This window comes from Schistocerca serialis, chromosome 4 (assembly GCF_023864345.2).
Source record: "Schistocerca serialis cubense isolate TAMUIC-IGC-003099 chromosome 4, iqSchSeri2.2, whole genome shotgun sequence".
Taxonomy (NCBI): domain Eukaryota; kingdom Metazoa; phylum Arthropoda; class Insecta; order Orthoptera; family Acrididae; genus Schistocerca; species Schistocerca serialis.
In genome coordinates, this window is record NC_064641.1 from 550,287,391 (window position 1) to 550,314,956 (window position 27,566).

The 27,566-nt window shown below is 41.2% G+C and overlaps 1 protein-coding gene across 1 annotated transcript in view; it reads left to right on the forward strand.

Annotated features, from left to right (window-relative positions):
* Positions 1-27,566, forward strand: part of LOC126474603 (cytochrome P450 4C1-like) — an 83,408-nt gene that overhangs the window by 12,130 nt on the left and 43,712 nt on the right. Inside the window, exon 3 of the mRNA XM_050102079.1 lies at positions 7,740-7,941. Coding sequence (XP_049958036.1) covers positions 7,740-7,941 — 202 coding nt within the window. The remainder of the gene's footprint in view (positions 1-7,739; positions 7,942-27,566) is intronic.

Below are 27,566 nucleotides of genomic sequence, written 5' to 3' on the forward strand. Positions count from 1 at the left end.
GACAGCACACCTAACACAACTCAAGCAGGACACCAGACGTAGACGCAGACTCTACCAAAGGGCAATCTCAGACAGAGAAAGACAAGTAAGACTACATGAATACCGGCTTGCCAAGGACAGATACAAACAAGAACTAAATAAGACTAGAAAAGACCAATGGAATGACTACGTAGCAAGACAAACACAACTTAACATATGGGGGGAACCTTACAAGATCGTGACCGAAAAAATCAAGAGCCCACTGGTTCTGGGAACGCTACGACAGGATGACGGGGTGATGACTAAAGGATGGAGAGGCACAGCGGAGTACCTGCTAGGCAAACTCCTTCCTGACGACATCGCCACCACAGACACACCTGAACAAGCAGCATTGAGACGAGAACTTACCACAGCCTACACCACACCAACCGTCACCTGTCCGTTTGCGCAGGAAGAGGTGGCGATAGCGATCTCAGAACTTAAAAATAAGAAAGCGCCTGGACCAGATGGTATCCACTCTGAGGTACTAAAACAGATAGCACCGCAGATCACCCCATACCTCACAACACTGCTGAACGACGCATTAAGGCTAGGCCGTGTGCCTGCAGTGTGGAAAGCCTCTAGGGCGGTCATCATCAAAAAAGCACCAGACAAAGACCCCTCAGAACCCAAATCATACAGACCCATATGCCTCATCAATACACTCGCTAAAACACAAGAAAAACTCCTTTGCAAAAGATTACAAACACATCGCACACTTCGGGGACTGACACCACACCAATATGGCTTTCGGGAAGGAAAGTCTATTGACGATGCAATCAACAAAGCACTTCAAATTGTACACAACACACCTACAAAGTACACACTAGCCATTATGATTGACATCTCAGGTGCATTTGACAATCTATGGTGGCCGGCCCTCTTCAAGAGGCTCAGACACCTGCAGGTACCGGAATCCCTGTACAACAGTCTTGTAGACTACTGCAGGGACAGAACAGTCGCTTGGCACATGGACGACAAGAAAGTAATCAAACGCATTACCAAAGGTTGTCCACAAGGATCGATCTGCGGCCCCATCTTCTGGGACATAATGTTAGAACCGCTCCTAGAATTACTTGAGGAGCACAATGCGACAGATGGAGTTGTCGCTTACGCTGACGACCTGCTTGTGGCAGTGTCAGCAAACAACCGTGCCCAGCTAGAAGACAGAGCCAATGATACACTCAAAACAATTACACAATGGTGCACAGACAACAAGCTCAAGGTAGCAGAAAATAAAACAACTTACACACTACTAAAGGGCATCCTGCATAGGAACCCAGCAGTCAAAATCGGTGACACAAACATTAAAAGATCAAAAGTAACACGCTACCTTGGAGTCTACATAGACGAACGGTTGAACTTCCACGAACACATACGAATATCCACGGACAAAGCAGAAAAAATACTGCACAAACTGGCAAGGCTAAACTCGAAACAATACAGACTACCACTGTCAGTCATACGAACATATCATTGCGCTCTCTTCGAGTCGGTACTATGTTTTGCTGCCAGCACGTGGGCCCATAGACTCAGCCTATCCACTAACAGAACCGCCGTACGGCGGGGGCAAAGAAGCATTCTGCTTCGACTAACAGGGGCCTTCAACACAACCTCAGTCGACGCACTTTGCGTCGTGATGGGAATCTTCCCAATAGACGTAACCATAAGATACCGTGCGGCAAGGTACTGGCTAAAGATGGGGAAACTAGACCAGGTTCGGCAGATCACTGGTGTACCATATGCTACATCACGTCAACTCAAAGCATGGCGTGTAGATACCTGGCAGAGCGAGTGGGCTAACAGCTATAAGGGCCGACGAGTCTATAGCTTTTTCCCTGACATCAAAGAACGATTAAGACTGAAGCATATCGATCCTAGCCGCGGTATGGTACATTTTCTGACAGGCCACGGCCCTTATCCCACGCACCTGAGCCGCATGAATCTGCAGCAGACTACCAGATGCACATGTGGGGAAGAAGGCTCCCCAGAACACACTGTCCTATTCTGCGGGCAACGCACAAACATTAGACACACACTACACATTACCCGGCAGAATACCCAAGATGAAATATATACCATTCTACGAGACCCAGACCTATGTGACAAACTTAATACACTAACTGACGAAATATCCAGGTCTCTGTATACCGAATATCTAAACAATAGACCATTCAGAAGGCAAGGCCGGGGACGCAGACCACAGAGTGCCCATGAGATGGATAGCAGTACAAACACCTCGGGCGAAGACACAGATGTTGAGATAAGCCATGTCGACGACCCATTGTGGCAACCTGCGGATGAGTAGTCTAGGTACCTGAACAACATCCAGCACTAAAGAACACACACATGCACACAAAATCACAAATGAGTAATAGTCAAAAGCCAGGCACTTACCCCAGGGACCTACGCATCCTGGCGAGAAGCAACACCCAGCCTGGATGGAAGGATCTTAACTGTGGTTCCCCTTAGCTGGGCCCAACCCGACGGATACTTAACGTAGATCGGGGAAAACCACCGTCCAGGCTGAGTTGCCGCGTAACCAGGAGGCGGGAACTGGTCTTACACGCACATGTACACACATACACACACACGCACATAGCACATATATACAAGAACACACACAAGAGGATATGCAGTCAAAGGTGACATGACACCTGTAAACAAGGGTTAACTCCAAGATAGGCACCTACCATACGAACCTACGCCTCCCGACGAGAGGCAACACTGGGCCTGGATGGAAGGATCTTAATTGTGGTTCCCCTTAGCTGGGCCCAACTCGACAGATACACAATGTAGATCGGGGAAAACCACCGTCCAGGCTGAGTTGCCATATAGCCGGGAGGTGCCAATCATTCATCAAGCGAGAACTTGTCTGACAAGCACACACACACACCCACAACCACACATAATGACGCAAACACAGACCTAAACAAATTCAATAAAATCACTCCATCACATCTAGACTAGTTAATATTTAATTTTGCACTATGTAAGTAGTAATAAGCTAATGAAGTATACAAGTACATATGTGAACTGTGAGTGGCGGCCAGCGTCTTGAAGGTCATTCCAAGACCCTGACCGCAACCCACACATAGGTGGTGGTAATTTCTCTATCCTTTTCTTTACTATCTTTCTGTTTACTCCTTCTTAAATTCAAAATGAAATTGTTTTCCATTTCCGTATTATTTATATTATTTGTAATGTATCTAAAAGCTGCACAACGAACAAAAACGAACAAATAACGTAAAAGCCCGCCTCCACGTGGCAAGACTTGGGCAACAGTGTGAGTGGGATCGGGAACAGGGGAGGTAACTCACATAACCACTCCTGGGCCCGAGCCCAGTCACAGTGGCTAAGAGGCTTAATACGACCCACCATAAGCAATTAGAAGGTGGGTCAATAAATAAAGAGCAGCAAGTGGAAAAAAAAAAAAAAAAAAAAAGAAAAAGAAAAGTCTTTAACACTGGTAGCATGCCGCGACAGCGTGGACGTGAACCGTATGTGCAGTTGACGGACTTTGAGCGAGGGCGTATAGTGGGCATGCGGGAGGCCGGGTGGACGTACCGCCGAATTGCTCAACACGTGGGGCGTGAGGTCTCCTCAGTACATCGATGTTGTCGCCAGTGGTCGGCGGAAGGTGCACGTGCCCGTCGACCTGGGACCGGACCGCAGCGACGCACGGATGCACGCCAAGACCGTAGGATCCTACGCAGTGCCGTAGGGGACCGCACCGCCACTTCCCAGCAAATTAGGGACACTGTTGCTCCTGTGGTATCGGCGAGGACCATTCGCAACCGTCTCCATGAAGCTGGGCTACGGTCCCGCACACCGTTAGGCCGTCTTCCGCTCACGCCCCAACATCGTGCAGCCCGCCTCCAGTGGTGTCGCGACAGGCGTGAATGGAGGGACGAATGGAGACGTGTCGTCTTCAGCGATGAGAGTCGCTTCTGCCTTGGTGCCAATGATGGTCGTATGCGTGTTTGGCGCCGTGCAGGTGAGCGCCACAATCAGGACTGCATACGACCGAGGCACACAGGGCCAACACCCGGCATCATGGTGTGGGGAGCGATCTCCTATACTGGCCGTACACCACTGGTGATCGTCGAGGGGACACTGAATAGTGCACGGTACATCCAAACCGTCATCGAACCCATCTTTCTACCATTCCTAGACTGGCAAGGGAACTTGCTGTTCCAACAGGACAATGCACGTCCGCATGTATCCCGTGCCACCCAACGTGCTCTAGAAGGTGTAAGTCAACTACCCTGGCCAGCAAGATCTCCGTATCTGTCCCCCATTGAGCATGTTTGGGACTGGATGAAGCGTCGTCTCGCGCGGTCTGCATGTCCAGCACGAACGCTGGTCCAACTGAGGCGCCAGGTGGAAATGGCATGGCAAGCCGTTCCACAGGACTACATCCAGCATCTCTATGATCGTCTCCATGGGAGACTAGCAGCCTGCATTGCTGCGAAAGGTCGATATACACTGTACTAGTGCCGACATTGTGCATGCTCTGTTGCCTCTGTCTATGTGCCTGTGGTTCTGTCAGTGTGATCATGTGATGTATCTGACCCCAGGAATGTGCCAATAAAGTTTCCCCTTCCTGGGACAATGAATTCACGGTGCTCTTATTTCAATTTCCAGGAGTGTATTTTCATAAATAAAAAAAAGCCAGTGAGAAATTACCGAACCTATCTGAGACTTAAAGAAAGTTACCTTCCTTTCAATGAATAAGGACAGAAATACAGTGAGGACTGTTTCTGTGAACTAAAAAGAAGGGGTAGCGATGGGGGGAAAAAACAGAGTCTAGGTACGAAATAACGACAACTGCGTTAGTGTTAAAAATGTTTTACAATATGTGAAAAAGAACGAAAATGTACGATACATAGTCTCCTGTCAGTATGTTTACAACAATTGTTATTTTTGTCTACTGTATGGCTCATAGTTCATACTGGATGTACTACATTTCCTTTTTCTTCCAACCTATCCCTGAAGATGATCTGCAGTGCAGGCTGAAACCGGCTGTTGGTAAATAATAAGTTGTGATCCAGACGGTGTTTATTTATCGTAGCAAAAGGGCCACGGCCTCTAAGACATGGCGTCAGTTATGGATTGATTATTAGTTTCACTTGCTAGACAACCGTCTTCAGTTCATTCTTGCTAGAGATTCTGCGTGTACCTACACTGTAAGCTACATCGCCATAGTCTGGAAGTGTATCATGAAACATGCTCCCTAATAAGCAAAACATTCAATAGACTCTTGGTTACACAGCACCAGGTAAATAACAAGTTGTGATCCAGACTGTGTTTGTTTATTTATTGTAGCAAAAGGGCCACGGTTCATAAGACATGTCGTCAGTTAGGATTTGATAATTAGTTTCACTTGCTAGGCAACCATCTTCAGTTCACTATTGCTAGACAGTTTGCGTGTACGCACACTGTGAGCTGCATCGCCATAATCTGGAAATTTTTCATGTAACATGCTCCCTAATGAGTGAAGCATTCAATACACTCTTTGTTGTACAGCATCTGTGAAGTTACGAAGTGCAAGTGTGACAAAGCGGTTAGTGTTGCAATAGTTTTAAAGGCGATAAACATGCTTTGAGCAACGTTGTAAATTTTATGCACTGTCGCAAAGAAATGCAGCATCCTCAAGGGATAGAACATTTTATTGAGAAGTGAGGTGACAGATAGACCATCTTTGTAGTAGTATTTTATAAATTCAGCCACAGTAAAAGATGCTCAAACAGTCGCATCAATTCAGTGTACCTCCATCTGGCGGCAACGCAGGCGTGTATTCTCGAATGCAAACGATGATACAGGTGCCGAACGGTATCCTGCGATGGATTGTTCCAAGCCTGTTGCTCCTTTTCTTGCATTTCGGCAGTGGTTCTTGCACACCCTGGAGAACGAGTAAGTTCTCGCTGAATCATATGTCATACGCGGTCAATTGGAGAGAGATCTGGTGATCTTGCTGACCAGGGTTGTTGTACACCACGAAGAGCGCGTTGCATTGCAGCAGCCGTATGTGGATGCACTCCGTCCTGTGGAAAAAGCACACCTCCTTCCCGTAGCACAAGCATAACAGCCTGTGCAATGTAGCAGGCACTGGTTACTCTACCCTGCAGAAACACCAAATTTGATCTTGAGTTGTAAGCGATGCACCCGCCCCACTACTTCCATAACGGTGTCCCGGGACCTGTGTGCCGTGGGCGAATGCTCTCTTGAATAGGAAGCTTACTAGGTTTACGGCATACAAGTGTACGTCCATTGAACCTACTCTCGTCACTGAAGACGACAAAGCGCCATTCCACTCCCCAGTCAACAATTTCACTACACCAGAGTAGCCACGATAGGTGGCGTCGCGGTGTAGTTGGTAGCTGGCCAGATTTGCGCAAGTTCTTAGTCTTGTTACAAAAACAGGTTTCCCGTAGCTCCTGATGACTTAGCAGGTGCAGGTGCAGGTGCTCAGGAGACCTGTCTCTACACCCTTTATTTTGACTCTTCAGGCAATAAGTGTGCTGGTGTTTGCAACATTCATTCTTGGTTACAACCATGCCCATCGACGAGTACATAATCCTGTTGAACAGCTTCAGGCATCTGAGCGATGTCGTGTTGTGGGCCTGCGGGAAGCTGGTTGGAAGTACCGACTGACTGCTGCACATGCTGGGCACATTTCGTCCCTGCATAACGTTTGGTTGGCCACCGCTGTCTAAACAAAGGGTCAATTTTGACGTGCGTCTGTACTATGCGAACGTCCAGAACCTGGTCCAAAGGTGTGCCAATGTTCCACAGACCACCGTTAAAAGCAGCGACACACATTGTGCCCAGCATGTGCAGCGGCCAGTCGGTACTTCTACCCAGCTTCTCGCAGGCCCACAATGAGACGTCCCTCAGATGGCTGAAGCTGTTCAACAGTGGTACGTACTCGTCGATGGACATGGTTGTACCCAAGAATGAACGTTGCAAACCGAGTTAAAACTCAGCACCGTTACTGCCTGCAGAGTCAAAACAGAGGGTGCTCAGACTGTCCTCCTGGGCAGCATCTGACATCCGAGCACCGTCACAAATAAATTACCGACACTGCAACCCCTCAGTATGCACGTATCTATTATGCTCTGATGTCATTGAACGCAATCCTTATGGGTGCTGTATTTTCTTTTCTGCCAATGTACTTTTATCACCGACGTGTTACACTTTGTAACGAGTATATCTGAACATTGTACGCAAGCACACATCTCAATGAGCAGGGTTTACAAATGCACTAAGTCTCCTCAATCGCCTGATATCCAAAGACAAACCTCCCGAAAACTTAACACAATGACTGGTACTATTTTCATTTATTCTAGGGATCCACTTCCCTGCATATTTACGTCATAGACTTTATGGCGTGTGGAAGATTCGTTTTGTCATAATTACGTGTAACGATTGTCCCTGAAGTAGGACACATTGTACGCGGATGTGCTGCCCACTTCTCTTATAGTGAATAGTCGCTTCGAGGCGTGATACGACTCAACCGACACTCTGGTCTACGCCAAAGACGTCCGGAACTTTGGCCAGGTGAGTACAGCAACTGTAGGTGTGGATAATGTTTCTGTCTCTGACCGGCCTTACGAGCGAGTCACTGCCCACTGGAAAAACTGACATGTTTAATGCTAAGCCCTGGCAGTATTTCCTAGCGAGTGACGTACCAATTCATTAGCACATTTCTGTTGCAGGTTTTACATGGGGCCCAAGCTATTCATGGTGGTGACACAACCCGACGATGTTCAAAAGATACTAACGACCAGCTGGCAGCGCGAACGCGATCCGTACTTCATACGCCCACTGAGGGTCTTCGTTGGCGAGGGCCTACTTACCAGCAAGGGAGACGTCTGGAGAAACCACCGCAAGATCATTGAGCCCACATTCCACACCGAGGCAAGTTGGCATAAGACATTGCGATGAGTGTACTGGAGTGCGCTGGCACTAGTAATCCGTTAATACAACCACGGACGAAAACTGTCAAGAATTTGCATCACCATCACCATCACTTCACGATTGAGGTCCTTCGGCATGTTCTGCCCTCAGTCCATCTTAATCTCGGTCTTCCTGTGTCTCTTCGGCCATGTTTGGAATACTTGTATTGTCCATTCTTTCTAAATGCTCTTCCCAGTAATATCTATATTCGTCCTTTTTTTCCATATTGCAAACTTTTGTAATTGATTCCGTATATCCTAGTTTCTTATTTTAACAAAACGTGTAGAGCTTTCATTTATGCTGTCCTTCCGTTTTAATGTCCACGTTTCACTGTCGTATAGAGTAACCGGCACTGCCATCATCTTGTACAGCTTCAGCTGTGTTTCCGTCCGAGCTATTATTTATATCTGTATTGTAGTCATACCAGGTATCTGCATACTGTTTAGTGCGCCACATTTTTATCTGCATTCTTTTTTTTTTTTTTTTTTTTTTTTTTTTTTTTTTTTTTTTTTTTTAGCGAGTGAGAGACTATCTCAGATTATGTTCCAGGACGACCTATGTGGTGTTGTCTCTGTGCCTACATTATCAAATTCCTGAGCCAATTCTCAAATTCTGTCCTTGCTCTTATTGAGTGATACATTGCCTAATATCTGTCTCCATGAGCGATTACAACTTCCAAACAGAGTTAAATAATACAGTCGAACAAATAGCATCAAGCAATGGATTCACTTCTTCCTTGGTGGACTCATAATGCATTAAAAAAATCCAGGAACTTCGAAATACGATGTTATGTGTAAATCACTACTGGGCACTTTTTGACCAATGGTAAAAACAGCACTTCAACTTTGAAAAAGAGCAGGATATCGGTATGAGTGCGACAGCATACACTAACAATGTATTCCAAAACACGGCGCAAAAAAAAAAAAAAAAAAATTAGGAGTTTCGGGGCTCATACCTCAACTTCACTTCATGACACGTGTCTCGGGGTAGCGGCTTTGATCCATAATCAAAACGTCTTCGGTCCCGGGTTCGATCCCCGACACTGCCTAAATTTTGATAAATAATCAGCATTGGCGGCCGAAGACTTCCGGCATAAGAAGTCAGCCTCATTCTGCCAACGGCCTTGTCAAAGAGGGCGGAAGAGCGGATAGAGGTTCAGGGCACACTCTTGTCCTAGGGGTGGGAAATTGCCCCTAAAGGCGGAAGAATCAGCAATGATCAACGACATGAGGATGCAGAAGGCAATGGAAACCACTGCATTAAAGACAAGTAACGTGTATCCACAGGACATGTGGCCTGTATTTGAAGAAGTGTCATGACGATCTCTCCATTGGCAAAAGATTCCGGAGTAGTCCCCCATTCGGATCTCCGGCAGGGGACTGCCAAGGGGGAGGTTACCATGAGAAAAAAAATGAATAATCAACGAAAGGATAACGTTCTACGAGTCGGGGCGTGGAATGTCAGGAGCTTGAACGTGGTAGGGAAACTAGAAAATCTGAAAAGGGAAATGCAAAGGCTCAATCTAGATATAGTAGGGGTCAGTGAGGTGTTGTGGAAGGAAGACAAGGATTTCTGGTCAGATGAGTATCGGGTAATATCAACAGCAGCAGAAAATGGTATAACAGGTGTAGGATTCGTTATGAATAGGAAGGTAGGGCAGAGGGTGTGCTACTGTGAACAGTTCAGTGACCGGGTTGTTCTAATCAGAATCGACAGCAGACAACACCGACAACGATAGTTCAGGTATACATGCCGACGTCGCAAGCTGAAGATGAACAGATAGAGAAAGTGTATGAGGATATTGAAAGGACAATGCAGTATGTAAGGGGGGACGAAAATCTAATAGTCATGGGCGACTGGAATGCAGTTGTAGGGGAAGGAGTAGAAGAAAAGGTTACAGGAGAATATGGGCTTGGGACAAGGAACGAAAGAGAAGAAAGACTAATTGAGTTCTGCAACAAGTTTCAGCTAGTAATAGCGAATACCCTGTTCAAGAATCACAAGAGGAGGAGGTATACTTGGAAAAGGCCGGGAGATACGGGAAGATTTCATTTAGACTACATCATGGTCAGACAGAGATTCCGAAATCAGTTACTGGATTGTAAGGCGTACCTAGGAGCAGATATAGACTCAGATCACAATATAGTAGTGATGAAGAGTAGGCTGAAGTTCAAGACATTACTCAGGAAGAATCAATACGCAAAGAAGTGGGATACGGAAGTACTAAGAAATGACTAGATACGTTTGAAGTTCTCTAACGCTATAGATACAGCAATAAGGAATAGCGCAGTAGGCAGTACAGTTGAAGAGGAATGGACATCTCTAAAAAGGGCCATCACAGAAGTTGGGAAGGAAAACATAGGTACAAAGAAGGTAGCTGCGAAGAAACCATGGGTAACAGAAGAAATACTTCAGTTGATTGATGGAAGGAGGAAGTACAAACATGTCCCGGGAAAATCAGGAATACAGAAATACAAGTCGCTGAGGAATGAAATAAATAGGAAGTGCAGGGAAGCTAAGACGAAATGGCTGCAGGAAAAATGTGAAGACATCGAAAAAGATATGATTGTCGGAAGGACAGACTCAGCATACAGGAAACTCAAAACAACCTTTGGTGACATTAAAAGCAACGGTGGTAACATTAAGAGTGCAACGGGAATTCCACTGTTAAATGCAGAGGAGAGAGCAGATAGGTGGAAAGAATACATTGAAAGCCTCTTTGAGTGTGAAGATTTGTCTGATGTGATAGAAGAAGAAACAGGAGTCGATTTAGAAGAGATAGGGGATCCAGTATTAGAATCGGAATTTAAAAGAGCTTAGGAGGACTTACAGTCAAATAAGGCAGAAGGGATGGATAACATTCCATCAGAATTTCTAAAATCACTGGGGGAAGTGGCAACAAAACGACTATTCACGTTGGTGTGTAGAATATATGAGTCTGGCGGTATATCATCTGACTTTCGGAAAAGCATCATCCACACAATTCCGAAGACGGCACGAGGTGACAAGTGCGAGAATTATCGCACAATCAGCTTAACAGCTCATGCATCGAAGGCTGCTTACAAGAATAATATACAGAAGAATGGAAAAGAAAATTGAGAATGAAAATTGAGAATGCGCTAGGTGACGATCAGTTTGGCTTTAGGAAAAGTAAAGGGACGAGAGAGGCAATTCTGACGTTATGGCTAATAATGGAAGCAAGGCTAAAGAAAAATCAAGACACTTTCATAGGATTTGTCGACCTGGAAAAAGCGTTCGACAATATAAAATGGTGCAAATTGTTCGAGATTCTGAAAAAAGAAGGGGTAAGCTATAGGGAGAGACGGGTCATATACAATATGTACAACAACCAAGAGGGAATAATAAGAGTGGACGATCAAGAACTAAGTGCTCGTATTAAGAAGGGTGTAAGACAAGGCTGTAGCCTTTCACTCCTACTCTTCAATCTGTACATCGAGGAAGCAATGATGGAAATAAAAGAAAGGTTCAGGAGTGGAATTAAAATACAAGGTGAAAAGATATCAATGATACGATTCGCTGATGACATTGCTATCCTTAGTGAAAGTGAAGAAGAATTAAATGATCTGCTGAACGGAATAAACAATCTAATGAGTACACAATATGGTTTGAGAGTAAATCGGAGAAAGACGAAGGTAATGAGAAGTAGTAGAAATGAGAACAGCGAGAAACTTAAATCAGGATTGATGGTCACGAAGTCAATGAAGTTAAGGAATTCTGCTACCTAGGCAGTAAAAAACCAATGACGGACGGAGCAAGGAGGACATCAAAAGCAGACTCGCTATGGCAAAAAAGGCATTTCTGGCCAAGAGAAGTCTACTAATATCAAATACTCGCCTTAATTTGAGGAAGTAATTTCTGAGGATGTACGTCTGGAGTACAGTATTGTATGGTAGTGAAACATGGACTGTGGGAAAACCGGAACAGAAGAGAATCGAAGCATTTGAGATGTGGTGCTATAGACGAATGTTGAAAATTAGGTGGACTGATAAGGTAAGGAATGAGTAGGTTCTACACAGAATCGGAGAGGAAAGGAATATGTGGAAAACACTGATAAGGAGAAGGGACAGGATGGTAGGACATCTGCTAAGACATGAGGGAATGACTTCCATGGTACTAGAGGGAGCTGTAGAGGGCAAAAACTGTAGGGGAAGACAGAGATTGGAATACGTCAAGCAAATAATTGAGGACGTAGGTTGCAAGTGCTACTCTGGGATGAAGAGGTTAGCACAGTGTAACCTTCCCACAAAATATAATAATAAATAATATGAATAATATTCTAATTTAGTGTAACCTCCCCACAAAATGTTTCACATTTAATCTAAGCTCAAAAACAGAAAAATTCCGAAACCTGTCAACAATAAAAATTAAAATTATGTCGCTCACATTCAGTGTAACGTCCCAACAAAAAAAAAGTAAATAAATTCAGTGACCTGGTGATATCACAATGTAACTAACCTCTCAATTAAATTGTCACTCACTTATAATTTTTCAATAATTGACTGTGAATTTAACCTGGTAAATTTTGGACGTCAGCAGTGCTGCGTCATGGCCCTGAAAGATCAATAATGATCAATAATTAAAGATGAATAAAAAAAGAGAAAAATTGTTACCTCAATGAAGTCGCCGGATAATGCATATATATCTGCTCTTAAAATAATGTTTTCTGGCGCAGCCCTGTGCAATGCTGGCCGATAGATTTGTCATTTATGAAAGGAAGCAACTGATTTTTCTTTTGCAACAATCGGGATGATCATGGTTGTGAGAAATTAGTAAATTCTTTAAATTGAAATGAATGGTTGTTAAAAATTACTTTATATGAGAAGGATTATTATTACGAGATCTTTAAAAACATTTACATGGGACTTGAGATGACATTACTACATATGCGTGAGGCTGCTTTTTACTTTATACAATAATACTCAGGCTCCGGCATCGCTGCACTGCGACCGGCCCAGCCAACACGATACACCAGACCAGACCAGAGCAGACTGCAGACTAGTAACAACTTACTGCTACAGCTACACAGTTCGTACTGCAGTCAGCACTGCTCTCTGGTCAGAGATTCTCTTATACCTTGCATATCGCAGGCAGCGCATGAGCAATACATCGAAATTACATCTGCCGGACCTCTTACATTACCCTCCACTGGGGGGTCAAAAATTTGGCAGCGATGGTGAGTCAATTGGACTTGCCATGAGCAACAAATTTTTCTATAGTCTACTTTATTAACTAAGTCTACAGTCACAGAGTATATATATATATATATATATACACATATATAAGTGCAGAACATGAAATGAAATAAAGTGCACATGCACTGAGTACAGAACATATCAAGAAATGACACAATTTGTACGCAATGAGTACAAAACATATTAACTGTATATATTTTTTACCATTTTACAATAACTAGGAAAGGAAAGGGAAGTATTGCATCATGGTTGTAGCACAGTAGGTTACACGTAGCTGCACTGAAAGTCCATATCTTTCTACAGAAGCACAACACCAAGTGAGATAATCTGAAGTTCTCTTCCCTGAAGTATTAATCAGTGTAGCCAAGACACTGAAATGTTGTATTAATATTCAATGTTATCATTTTCGTAGTACATTAGGTACACCAAACAGTGGGACCATAGTAACATCTGCATCATTCAAGGTGGTGGACAGCATGATGTGTCAACACCACATTCTTGTAGAATCCATATTCTTTCACCAACGTAGAATTAGTGGAAAAACCAAATATAGTGCTCCATGATCATGAGGATGGACAGGACAAACGGACATTGCAGTAATTTCTGGTAATTAGGTCAGAAGGTGAAGGACATTAAGTCTTATGCTAGTCATCATTGAGGATTACACTAGTCTATCACCTGATTTGAGTAATTGTTGGCACTCATTGCCTAGTTACTAAATATTTCTGTACTATGTATGGAGTATTACAGAACATTATTCATAAGTCATCTGATGACAGTAAATATAGGCACTCATTGGCCAGTTACAAACCATTTTTTATGCATTATTCAGAAGTGATCATTCAAAACAAGAGTTAATTAATGGCATAGCACTTACATAATTCATCTAATTATAGTAGTCATTGGCATTTGTTGGCCAGTTACAAACCATTTTTATGCATTATTCAGAAGTGATCATTGAAAGCAAGAGTTAATTAGTGGCATAGCATTTACATAATTCATATAATTATAGTAATCATAGGCACTCGTTGGCCAGTTACAAACCATTTTATGCATTGTTCAGAAGTCATCATTCAAAACAAGAGTTAATGAGTGTAGCATCAAGCTACTGGTATTCATACATATCATGTAAGTGACATAAGACAAATTTAAAATATAAGAAACAGTGGCATTCATTGGCCAGTTACAAAGTATTCATATAGTTTTATAAAACATTATTCAGTATTATTCAGAAGTCATCATTCAAAATGGGAGTTAATTATTGGCAGAGCATTTATAGAGTATAACAAAAATATTATTTACAGAAATTATTGGCGTAGCATTTATGCATTATTACAAAACATCATTCAGTATTACTCAGAATTCATCATTCAAGTGACATAGGACATATTTAAAATGTAACACACTGTAACTATTACTCAAGGTCTGTGGTTAGAAAACACCAATCAGTATTACTCAGAACTCATCATTCAAGTGACATAGGACATATTTAAAATGTAACACACTGTAACTATTACTCAAGGTCTGTGGTCCAATAATACATAGATATAATGGATTCAATACATCTGAGAAATTTGCATTACATTGGGAACTAGAAATACATCTTAAACTAGTAGCATTATTTGGTTGTATACTGGTACAAGCTGGGCTGGTAATTTTTTTTGTGCTAACAATGCATTGCATTGGGATCGATAATTAATTGCTGGGGCATAAAAATATTTGCTTTTGACTTATTACTGGATATAAGGATTAGTAATGTCATTCGTCATGAGTCAGCTGTAGCAAGGTTATGAAACAAGTAGAGTATATGTGATCACATTCATGAATGACACACACAAATGGGTAAAAAAATGCAAGTACTAGAACAGGTTTAATGACTAACTGCTTATAGCACATTAATTTCATGAATAGCTTCTCCTAGAAAAAATACAAAATGGATTATTGAGCTGAAAGAAGAAACGCATATTATGCTGAAAAGTAGTGAACTTCGAATTAACAGGAAATGAAACGTGTACTCAATATGTATGTACTCTAGCTGTCCTTTCCAAAACATTCAGTCATTATACCATGCGACATAAGACATACTGTCAATACGAACTGCAACAAATACTTAAATAGCTACGTAGCATTTCTTAACTAACAGTAAATATACAAACTTCATCATTATCCTCATCTGCAAAGAAAAACTTCATTACTCATATTACTATAACTTCATTACTATTTTTGTGCTAACAATGCATTGCATTGGGATCGATAATTAATTGCTGGGGCATAAAAATATTTGCTTTTGACTTATTACTGGATATAAGGATTAGTAACGTCATTCGTCATGAGTCAGCTGTAGCAAGGTTATGAAACAAGTAGAGTATATGTGATCACATTCATGAATGACACACACAAATGAGTAAAAAAATGCAAGTACTAGAACAGGTTTAATGACTAACTGCTTATAGCACATTAATTTCATGAATAGCTTCTCCTAGAAAAAATACAAAATGGATTATTGAGCTGAAAGAAGAAACGCATATTATGCTGAAAAGTAGTGAACTTCGAATTAACAGGAAATGAAACGTGTACTCAATATGTATGTACTCTAGCTGTCCTTTCCAAAACATTCAGTCATTATACCATGCGACATAAGACATACTGTCAATACGAACTGCAACAAATACTTAAATAGCTACATAGCATTTCTTAACTAACAGTAAATATACAAACTTCATCATTATCCTCATCTGCAAAGAAAAACTTCATTACTCATATTACTATAACTTCATTACTATCATCACCTGCAAAGAAAAACTTCATTATTCATATTAGCATATTCTTCATATAATTATTCATCATCATTTATTATCATCTGCAAAAAAGACACTTCATTATTCATATTACCATTTACTTCATACAACTATTCATAGTATAGAGTTTCTTATTTCTAGCATATTTCATCACTAAAACTAAGATGTGTAGTTCTGTCTGACAGCCTGCATCTATCGCCTCGTATTCTGAAAGAAAAATAATTAGTTAAGACTGCTATCATACGATGTGTATAGTATATTCTTGTTAATGCTTGTTAATTCTGATCCATTTACTCTTCATGACATGGTATTGCATTTTCTTTCGTTCATTCCGAAGGTGAAATTCCCATTTCATAGTAATCCACTTCGCTTTGTTTAAGTTATTTCTTTTACACGTTATTGCTTTCTGAAAATGATGAATAAGGATTAATATCTTGCATTTAAATCATATACTCATTAAATAAAAACTTGTTTCTAGTGATATAATTAAGCATACAGCATAGCATGACAGAAAACGTATTATGTCTAAAACATAGACAGTTTTCAAGTGCAAAAAATGTACACACACAGTATCATAATGTAGTGGCAAAAACTGTAGAGTAGTCAAGATATTGAGATATCATAAGGAAAAATGTCAAAGTCAACTGGTGTTTGTTATATCTTAAAGATTTCATAGTGCATACAGACAAAAATTCTACTTTCGATAGGAAAACAATCATACATACACAAAAAATGGAAAATGTGCACAGTCTGATATATAACGACAAGAAAAGCGACCTGCTAACCTTACCTTGCCGGGCACTTTCCAAGAAAAAGTATGATAATCATCAGTAAGTAATCACATAGATAGAATTGCATAATTGGTCATAAAATATGTAAGTTTATCTGGAAAAAAGGGCACGGTCTGATGTGTAACGACAAGAAAAGCGACCTGCTAACCTTACCTTGCCGGGCACTTGCCAGGAAAAAATACGATCATTATCAGTAAGTAGTCACATAAATATAATTGCTTAAGTGGTCATATAAAAATCAGGAAATGGCATTACAGTGTGATAAATCATAAAGTATGTTCATTCATTAAAGGGTTTAATATTGGAGACATGGTGATTGCCCTTGCTTTTTCTGGTTCTCAAAGTTTCGACGTGTACTACATTGGGGTGAGGAATGCTGCGAATTCGGTATGGACCTGCGTATAGAAGCTCAAATTTACTACATCTACTCTTTCCTCTGTTGGATAAATAAAGTGTGCGTACTAATATCTTCTGTCCAATGTGAAAGTCACGGCGTGTACAAACCTGTTTTTGCTGTCTTCTTCGGCGCTATGTGGCACGTTTGATGTTGTTGAGTGCAATGTCAATTATTTCAAGGTGTTGTAGTCGACGAGAGGTAGGAAAGATACTAATTCTTTAATTTTGTTAGGTGGTTCAACATTTTTCAGTATAACAGTCGGAGATAGCATAGTAGATTCATTTGGTATGAGGTTAATTACATCCTGGAATGAGAGTATGTGTGTGTCCCAATCAATATGTTTTTTATGGCAGTATATTCTACATAGTTCACCAATTTCTTTCATTAGATGTTCACAAGGGTTCGAAGAAGCGTGGTACCTGGATATATAGATCGGAGAAATGTTTCTTGCTTGTAACATACGTGTCCATATAGCAGATCGAAACTGTGGTCCATTGTCGGAAATTACTTTCAATACATGCCCTACATGAAATAGAAAATGTTTTACAAATGCTTTCGAGATCGATTTAGCAGTAGCTTTGCGTAACGGAGTGAAGGTTACAAATTTTGAAGTGAGTTCAACAGCGACAAAGATGTAGCAAAAACCTCTATTAGTTCTGGAAATCGGACCAAAAATGTCTACAGCGGCCATGTGTCTCAATTTAACAGGTACAATGGGATGTAACGAGGAATATGTGAAGTCGTGTCTGACTTAGCTTTCTGGCAGATTTTACATGACGCTAAAACTCGTCGAATACGTTTCTCCATGTTGGCAAAATAACAGTTCTGTCTCAGTATAAGAAAACATTTTCTGGCTCCGTAATTTGCGTAACTTAAATGAGTATACCAAATTAATTTGTTAACAAGCTCGTCAGGAATACATAATAACCAGTTGTTGCTGTCAGGGTGAGAGCGTCGAAACAGAATATTATTGCGTACAGTGTAATGGTTTCTGATGGTAATATTATTCCTATCTAGCCAAAGGTGTTTAATTTCTTTCCACACGTTGTCTTTGCTCTGCTCTTGTGCTATGTCTCGTAATGATGCCGAAATAAAATTTTCAAATGCAACTTGTTGAATATACATGACGCTGAAATTTGCTTGGCAGAAGTTGGCTGCGACGTCCCGCCGACCGTTGCTGAGAGAACGGGACACTGCGCCCGCCACAACACCCTGCACACCAGGAATGTGAACAATTGTAAAACCAAACTCCTGCAAACAAAGCTTCCATCTGCTTAACCTATCGTGTGTAAATTTTACGGAAAGCAAAAACTGTATAGCTCTATGATCCGTGCAAACGGTCGTATGTCTTCCATAAAGAAAATGCCCAAATCTCGCAAACGCCCATACAACACACAATGTTTCAAGTTCTGCGACAGAACAATTGCGCCCAGCAGGTGACAGAATGCGACTCGCAAAGGCGATATTTTTAATTACTGTGTTACCGTCTTCTTCAATTTCCTGAAAAATGTGTACCCCTAAAGCTGTGTTAGAACTGTCGATGGCAATGGAAAAATTTCTAGTAAGATCTGGATGTGATAAAAGTGGTGCATTCAACAAAGCTTGTTTCAGATTGACAAATTCAGACTGTGTTTGGCTATTCCATGACCAAATAGTGTTTTTACCCGTCTAGGGGTATCTAAAGCAGAGTAATGAATAAATTTACGGAAAAAGTTAATTAATCCCAGAAAGCTGCGTAATTGCTTCTTCGTCGTAGGTACAGTAATGTCACGTAAAGTTTGAAGCTTTTCCGTGTCAGGCGCAATGCCTTCTGCTGAAATTATATGTCCAAGAAATTTTATGGAAGTTTTGCCAAAGTGTGCTTTTGCTAAGATTAACTGCGAGTCCTTGTGCACGAAAAGTTTGTAACAGTTGTTCAAGAATCAGATTGTGTACAGACCAGTTAGCTTCTGCAATAAGAATGTCGTCTACATACGTTGTGATTCAGTCTTTAATGCAAAAGTGTGTATCGGATGTCGTCAAAACTAATAACATTTTCGTGAACAAGATTCACTGTGTCAAAAGTATTGCTTGCGTTGCTGGAAGATGCAACCTGTACTGTATCTAGTCAAATTCTTTCTGACGTGATATTATTTGCGGGAGGATGCTGTGGCATCTCGACTATTTGTACTGTTCTGTTATGTCGTCCTGACGTATTACGTTCGGGATGATGCCGACTGTCTGGTTCATTCATGATAATCTGTTGTTGCGGATGATTCTGTTGCTGGTAAGACCGACTGTTATTAAATGTACGCTGAAAATTGTGCTCATTACTTTTACGTCTGTCATGATAATCATTTCTATACGGTGTATTGCGATATGAGTTGAAATGGTGTGTTTCCTGTACATACTGATTTCCTTGTTGCTGTGCGTTACTATTTGGTGGAGCCGACGCTATACGTGTAGGCGGCGAAACATTAAAGCTTGGTTGACCTTGCACATTACATTGTTGGTTAGGTATGCTAACTGGCTGGTTTTGTTGCTGTTGTTGGGAAAAACCTCTATTGTTACCAAAATGTGGTTCCTGTTGCTGATAATTTTGACGATACTGATAAATAAAATTTTGTCTTTCATTAAAGTTCTGGTGGTTGTCATTCCTGGAGCGTCTAATGAAAACTGTCACTTTCGGTAAAACTCGTCATATCAGATTTCTTTACTCATTCTTAATCCTAGATAGACCGATAGTTGAAGAGCTGTTTTGATAGATATAAAGGATAGTAGAAGAGAAGGCAGCAGTGCAGAAAACTAAAGATGAAATAGCACTACTACGGCTCGGGGCCCTGTGCACGCTACGGCACATATTCATCGAAGAGTAATGAATCCCCTGAGGTCACTTACGCGCTGCAAATAAATTTTAGTTTCTGCGTTACAGGCAATGCTGGTAAAAATTCGAAAGATAATTGTTGTATCCAGTCCAATTCTAGTTTCTGCATTACAGGCCAAGCTGATGAAAATACAAAAACAAATTGTCGTGTCCAGTCCAAAGGATGTATTTGTGTTCTGTAATTTTTAAATACTTTAAATTTTCTCACGGATAGAAAGTGCTTGTAATCAAAATTTTCGTCTCTGAATGTCTGAACAGGTTCAGGATTGTATGCTAATCTGTTTGTCTGTGACTGTTAGGAATCTAAGTCACGTACTGTCTGTAAATTACCTAAATTATACAGGCTATATGAGTGTGAGAAATGTTCGGAATGTGGCGTATGCTGTGCCGTGTTAGAGGCTGAAACATTTTTCATCTCTGTCACTTCTTGCTGTAAAGTTGACAATTTTCTGCGTAATGTATTAATGGACGAACCTATGTCACTGATCGTCTGCTGTAAATTTTGGAATTCGGATGTTTGATTAAGCGAAAGTGGTGAACTATCGTCTGATTTGGTGTCATTGTTATTTTCGATAACATCAGTACGACTGGCCAATTCATCATATTTTTCAGTCAGTGCTTTTACCTGATTATCGTTTTTAGTGTCATAAGCATTAATTTGTTTTTTTATTTTACGTGTGGTTTTGTTCAATTTTTTAACGTCTACTTTGATGGCATCGGGATCCTATATTAGTTCCAACTTTTCAAGTCTGTTTGTCATTGTCTGAAAGTCTAATGTGTGTGTGTCTGTTTTTGTTTTAAGATCGGAGATTTCATCATGCAATTCGGTGTTCGACTGTTTGATTTCGTCTGATACTGTAGCAATATTGTCGTCCACGTATGTTTTTGCTTTAGTAAATAATTTACGCTTACCTTCCTGTCTTTGTGCAGTAATTGTTTCCATGACATGTTGCTTTACTTTATTCTGTTCCTGTATAAATTTACTGTAACGCGTTTCACTGTTGTGTAGGTGGTGATTAAAACGTTCGTCAGTTTGGCTGTTCTGTTGGTCAAATTTCGCGTCTACTGTCGCATCCAGCGTGCGTGAAAGTTCTGCTGACATTAATTTAAACTCGTCGCGTAACTGTGTTGCGTTTTCGAAACATTGTTTAGCGACTGCACTAATTTCGTCTCTAAGTAATTTAGTTGTGGCTGCATGTGTATTACTTAATTCTTGTGCCACAGATCTAATTTCCTCACTACTGTTCCTAGCACAAGCCTTAATTTCCTCACGTAATTGTTCTTTAGTATCATGACATTGCGCGGCAACGGCTGTAATCTGTTCACTAAGTTGTTTGAAATTGTTGTCTTGTTTTTCATTAATTTGTTTGTTCGATTCATTAATTTGTTGTTTGAAATTTTCATTAAGTTGTAGCAATAATGCCATAACTTTATCCATGCCAATATTACCTACTCTATACTCTGTGCTGTTTGATGGCGTACCTGCAATTGTCCGTTTTTGTGTAACCATTTGGTCATTCTGTGATTCTCGAAAAGGTTTTCCAATCGGATGTGCACTGTGGGTCACTACCTCGGAATCAAATAAATCTGACGTATTTTGACTACATTGCTCATCTTCGTGAGAAAAATTTATCTGTTCACTATGCAAATTTTGCAAATCAGGCGTGTCAAACTGGGCAGCGTTCATTGTATCGGAACGTGCCGCGTCATCAATTGTTACATTTACTGTGGACATAATTGAATTTGTTTGTTCATCATTAGTATCAAAATCATTACTAGTGGTCGGTACACACTGATTATCTGTAATTAGGGGATTATCACTATTACACTGAGTGTCGCAAGTATCATCGGTCAAATTATTCGAGTCGGCTATTTCACTCATTGCACATCGCGATGTACTGTTAACAGTTTTTCGCGTCATTTTTCACAAATCAAAATTAAGCACAAAATGAAACAAAGACGAAGCAAAAATGGAACAAACACAATTACAACAAAGAGCAATAAATTGCCGATGATCTGTGAAAGAAAGAGTGACAAATTGGTAAATGCGTTGCGCCAGAAGCAAACTACATTTAAGTAAATAACAGCAGATATATGACTACTTCTCAGAAATTCACAAAGAAAATACGATCCTGGCCGGTTGTCGCCAAGTATAACCTTCCCACAAAAGTAATTTACCGCAACCTCTCAACAGAAAATATTAACGTTAATATTATTCACGTTTAGTGTAACCTCAAAACAGAAAATAATAAATTCAGTAACCTGGTGATAACACAATGTAACTAACCTCTCAATTAAATTGTCACTCACTTATAATTTTTCAATAATTGACTGTGAATTTAACCTGGTAAATTTTGGACGTCAACAGTACTGCGTCATGGCCCTGAAAGATCAATAATGATCAATAATTAAAGATGAATAAAAAAAGAGAAAAATTGTTACCTCAATGAAGTCGCCGGATAACGCATATATATCTGCTCTTAAAATAATGTTTTCTGGCACAGCCCTGTGCAATGCTGGCCGATAGATTTGTCATTTATGAAAGGAAGCAACTGATTTTTCTTTTGCAACAATCGGGATGATCATGGATGGGAGAAATTAGTAAATTCTTTAAATTGAAATGAATGGTTGTTAAAAATTACTTTATATGAGAAGGATTATTATTACGAGATTTTTAAAAACATTTACATGGGACTTGAGATGACATTACTACATATGCGCGAGGCTGCTTTTTACGTTATACAATAATACTCAGGCTCCGGCATCGCTGCACCGCGACCGGCCCAGCCAACACGATACACCAGACCAGACCAGAGCAGACTGCAGACTAGCAACAACTTACTGCTACAGCCACACAGTTCGTACTGCAGTCAACACTGCTCTCTGGTCAGAGATTCTCTTATACCTTGCATATCGCAGGCAGCGCATGAGCAATACATCGAAATTACATCTGCTCGGACCTCTTACAACAGGAAAGGAATTCGTGGCGGGCCGCATCAAACTAGTCAGTAGAATGAAGAATGATGACCAAAAAAAAAAAAAAAAAAAAAACCTCTACTTCTGTTGGTGATAGGAGAGAACAGTCAAGCGCCTGAGCTCTGGACCATTTTTATATCCAACAGATTGATCGTCTTACTGTAACTCTTCTACTGTACAGGGTAAAAGTTTCAATATTACTTACTTCCTCCAGCTTAGGCAAACGGAGAAAATCAGTTGGTTCTATTTGAATTAGATGTGGTCTACGATGCGTCTAAAGGAGCCCATGGAGGCGCCATTTGTTCATGGGCGGTTCCAGAGAAAAGAAAAAAAAAGCTTTTTTCATCATTTTTTCGCCGTCAGCAGCGAGTATCTAAATAACTAACAGCAACAGATTGCTCAAGTTTTAACAGTATATTCTTTAGCCCTTCCCGTTTTCAAAAATCTCTACCTGAGCCGCACATTCCACGACGGCTATGCTCAGCAAATGGCTGAATGTCTCGAACAACCTTGAAAATTTTCTTGATGTCTTTACCTATCTCCGAGACACAGCGATTCTGAGCTACTCTACTTGTACGTGCGGTAGCCGGGTTCCCGGGTTCGATTCCCGGCGGGGTCAGGGATTTTCTCTGCCTCGTGATGACTGGGTGTTGTGTGATGTCCTTAGGTTAGTTAGGTTTAAGGAGTTCTAAGTTCTAGGGGACTGATGACCATAGAAGTTAAGTCCCATAGTGCTCAGAGCCATTTGAACTCTACTTGTACAGGTAAAATAAGCAGGCAAAATGTAGTATGAGACAAAAACGCTGTAAATTATCTCCGTTATCATCAGTAGGGTTCTGGGAAACCCATGCTGTAGTACTGAAGCACATGAAAAATTTTTGTGCCCGTAAAATCCGATCTGAAACGTAAAATTAGTTCTGCATTAATTCAATTTCACGTTAGATAACTATCAAAATTGTACTAATTAGTAAAATTGTTTCAATATGACTGACATGTCCAGCCGTGCCAGCGAAAGAAGGGAACAAGTGGAAAATGCTCCTATCGGAGCACAGAAAAGGCGAACATCTTTTTGTTTAAAATATTCTAACTGAAAGTGGGGTACCAGCTGTCTCATTACATTTTCCTCTGCACCTTTAGAAATTTTGCCAAACTTTTAGCATGCCAGCGTATTTGCTCTTTTTTATGCTGAGAGAGAAGGTGTGGCAGTTGGAAAAAGACGGAAAAAATAATAATACTGGAAAATATTAGAAAATTGTTGTGGTATAGAAAGAGTGAATGATACAATGACAGTGTGATAGAAAAATAAGGACACAGTGGCAGTGGAACATAGTCGACAGTGGCAGAACATTGCTAGGAAAAGAGTGAAACATTCAGTACCAGTGGGAAATAAAGAGAAGAAGAAAGTGGAAGTGGGTGAGATGGATGACAGTCAGTGATTGTGAGAGACAGAGTCTATGACAGTGACAACAAGGAAGAGAGAGATAATCAGAAGAGGCGGAAGCATTTGGAATGAATGAATGAGGGAGTAGCGGTTAGAGAGAGCATGTGGGAGACGGTGACAATGAGATAAGACAGTAGGAGTAGTAGTAGTAAGACAGTATACTATTACCTGTATTTAAAACATAATGTAATATTATATTTTATAGCTTCTGCTGGTGGCAAAGCTTCTGAAATGGTAAAATGCTGTACAGAAAATTTTTACTTGTGGATAATGAAATCATATATTCCGCCAACCAGCATCAGATTCCCATCAGACCGACGGGAACGTTCACCGATGGTATTGTTTAGAGGCCAGTGACCGATCTCAAAATTACACACTTTGCGCAATTACATTGCCAGGATGCAAACAGAAAATACCGGTAAAAGAGATCTCAAGGACGCTGAAATAAAATTTTGATAAAGTAATAGCCGATTGAACACTAGTAGCGTTCGGCTGTGGCCACCAAACAATTCGTCGGCAACTCTCCTTCGCTGCAGCCTGAAAAAGTTTTAAAATGCAACATAATAATTTAAGATGTGCAATTAATGAAAAAGGAAAGTAGAGTCTTAATTCAAACACGGCTGTTGTAATTAAATTAGAGTAATTATTTGCCCAAAAGCCATCGAAAACAAGCGAGAGAGAGAGAGAGAGAGAGAGAGAGAGAGAGCTCACAGCTCCTGCTTTTATATAATCCAAAAACAAATTACGGCAACTGCCTTCAACTTGCTTTACAGTTTCGATACATTAACATTTTTCTGGAACAATATTTGTTGCAACAGCAAAAAATAAATAAATTAATTAATTAATTAAAAAAATCCTTACATTAAATGGTAACCTTTTTCTCCTTACTTTACAGATTTATTTACACAGAGAAAATTAATTCTTAATGTACTTTAGCCTTAATTAAACGATTGGGATATATTCTATTAATTATTCAAAAAGCAATATTTAAACAGAACGAGGGAGACCAAGACTTTAAGACAGGAGACAGTAACAGAAATGCACAAAGATATAATGACAATGAGGGTCTGAAAAAATGAGAAACTTACAGCAATGGCTTAGTGGATTTGAACGATTAACAGTAAGGGGAACTTGTGGGAGTGAGAGGTGTATGTTAAAAAGAGCGCGGATATGATCGCATGCCAATATTTTGGCGAAAATTTTTAAAGGTCTGAGAGAGGTTGGATCAGGCAGCTGATACCCCTCTCGTCAATCACAGTATTTTAAACAGGTGCATATTCGCCTTTTCTGTGCTCGGATAGGAATATTTTCCCTCTCGTTACAGACTCACATGAAACTGTGGGAAATTGTACACAGATCAGCCGAAACATTAGGACCACCTACCTGACAGCCGGCATGCCCACTTTTGGCACAGATAACGGCGATGACGTGTCAATGAGGCCTTGGTAGGTCGCTGGAGGGAGTTGGCATCGTATCTGCACAAAAAGGTCACATAATTTCCGTAAATTCTAGGGAGTGGGGCGATGATCTCTGACGCGGCGTTCAATCACGTCTCAGATGTGTTCGATTGGGGTCAGACCTGGCTAGTTGGGAGGCCAGTACATCAATTGGAACTCGACGCGGCATCCCTCGAACAACTCCATCACACTCCCGGCATTGTGACATGAAGGGATGTGAGTGGTCTGGAACGAATGTTGCCGTAATGGTGCCCTTCACGAGTTCCGCTGGGCGCATGGATGCCGTCGTGAATGTTCCCCGGTGCATAACGTAACTGCCGCCAGCTTGTCTCCGACCCGCAGTACTGGGGTCAAAGAGCTGTTCCGCTGGAAGATCATGGATTCGCACCCTCCTATCGGCATGATGAAGAGGGCATCAGGACCCATCACCCATGCAAAGCTCTACCACTGCGTCACCGTCTGGTGCCAATGCTCACGTGCCCGTTTCAGTCGCAGTTGTCGATGTCGTGATGTAAAATTGGAATGTGCTTTGGTCGTCGGCTGTTGAGGCCCATAGTTAGGAGTGTTCGGTGCACTGTGTATTCAGACGCACTTGTACTCTGCCCAGCATTGAAGTATGATGTTATTTCTGCCACAGTTCACTGTCGTGTTTTACCAGTCTGCCCAGCCTAAGATGTCCGAGAGCACTGGCCATCCAACGCCACAAAGTCTGGGCGTGGTTTCACGTTGGCTCTGCCACATGTTGAAGACACGCACCACACCACTCTTCAAACATCCGACAAGTCGTGCAGTTTCCGAAATGCTCGTGCCGAGTTTCCTGCCATCACAGTATGCACTCGAAGAAATTGAGACTGATCGCGCACCTTCCCCATTCAACACACGGACGGTACGCTCACTGATGTTACATGCACGGTGCGTGTGTCTAGCAGGTGACGCCACTATCACCTGTGCGGGTTTACATCGTTAGTATGTCGGTGGTCACAATGCTCTGGCTGATCATTATATATAAGTCAGTCTGACAGGGCAAAATCCATCCACCATACATGTTGGATGATTAGAAAAGGAGACTCTACTTTTGCAGACCACTACTTAAAGAAGGCAACCGTCACAAGGTTCCGCATGATGCCTTACATAATATCCACAAATGGAGGAAGATGAAGTACCATGAAATAAAGGAAATTAAAAAGCAGATGTTCACTTTCTCAAGCTTAGTATTGAATGATCAGACACTGTTCCCTTACTGACCACCACTTCTGACTGCAGATACTGCTAATAATCCCATCCAGACCACTCAGTAAACCATCCCTCCCTCTCGCAGCCCCATTTTTCTGTAAGATTTTCCGCATTACAAGTGAGACTAAACAGGAAGTGTAATACTGTAATTATACAAACTAATTTTTTTAGCATGATAAGGGAAATTATAGTATTTGAGATAAAGGAAAAAATGATCCTACGAGTAGGAGGGATAGTTTACTAAGTAGTCTGGACGGGACTATTAGCAGTATCTGTAATCAGAATGGCGAGTACAGGAACTGTTTCTCATCGTTCAGTACTAAGAAGGAAAAAGTGAACATTTGTTCATTAATATCCTTCATTTCAAGGCGGTTCATCTTCCTCCATTTGTGGGTGTTATGTAAGACTATGTTGGAC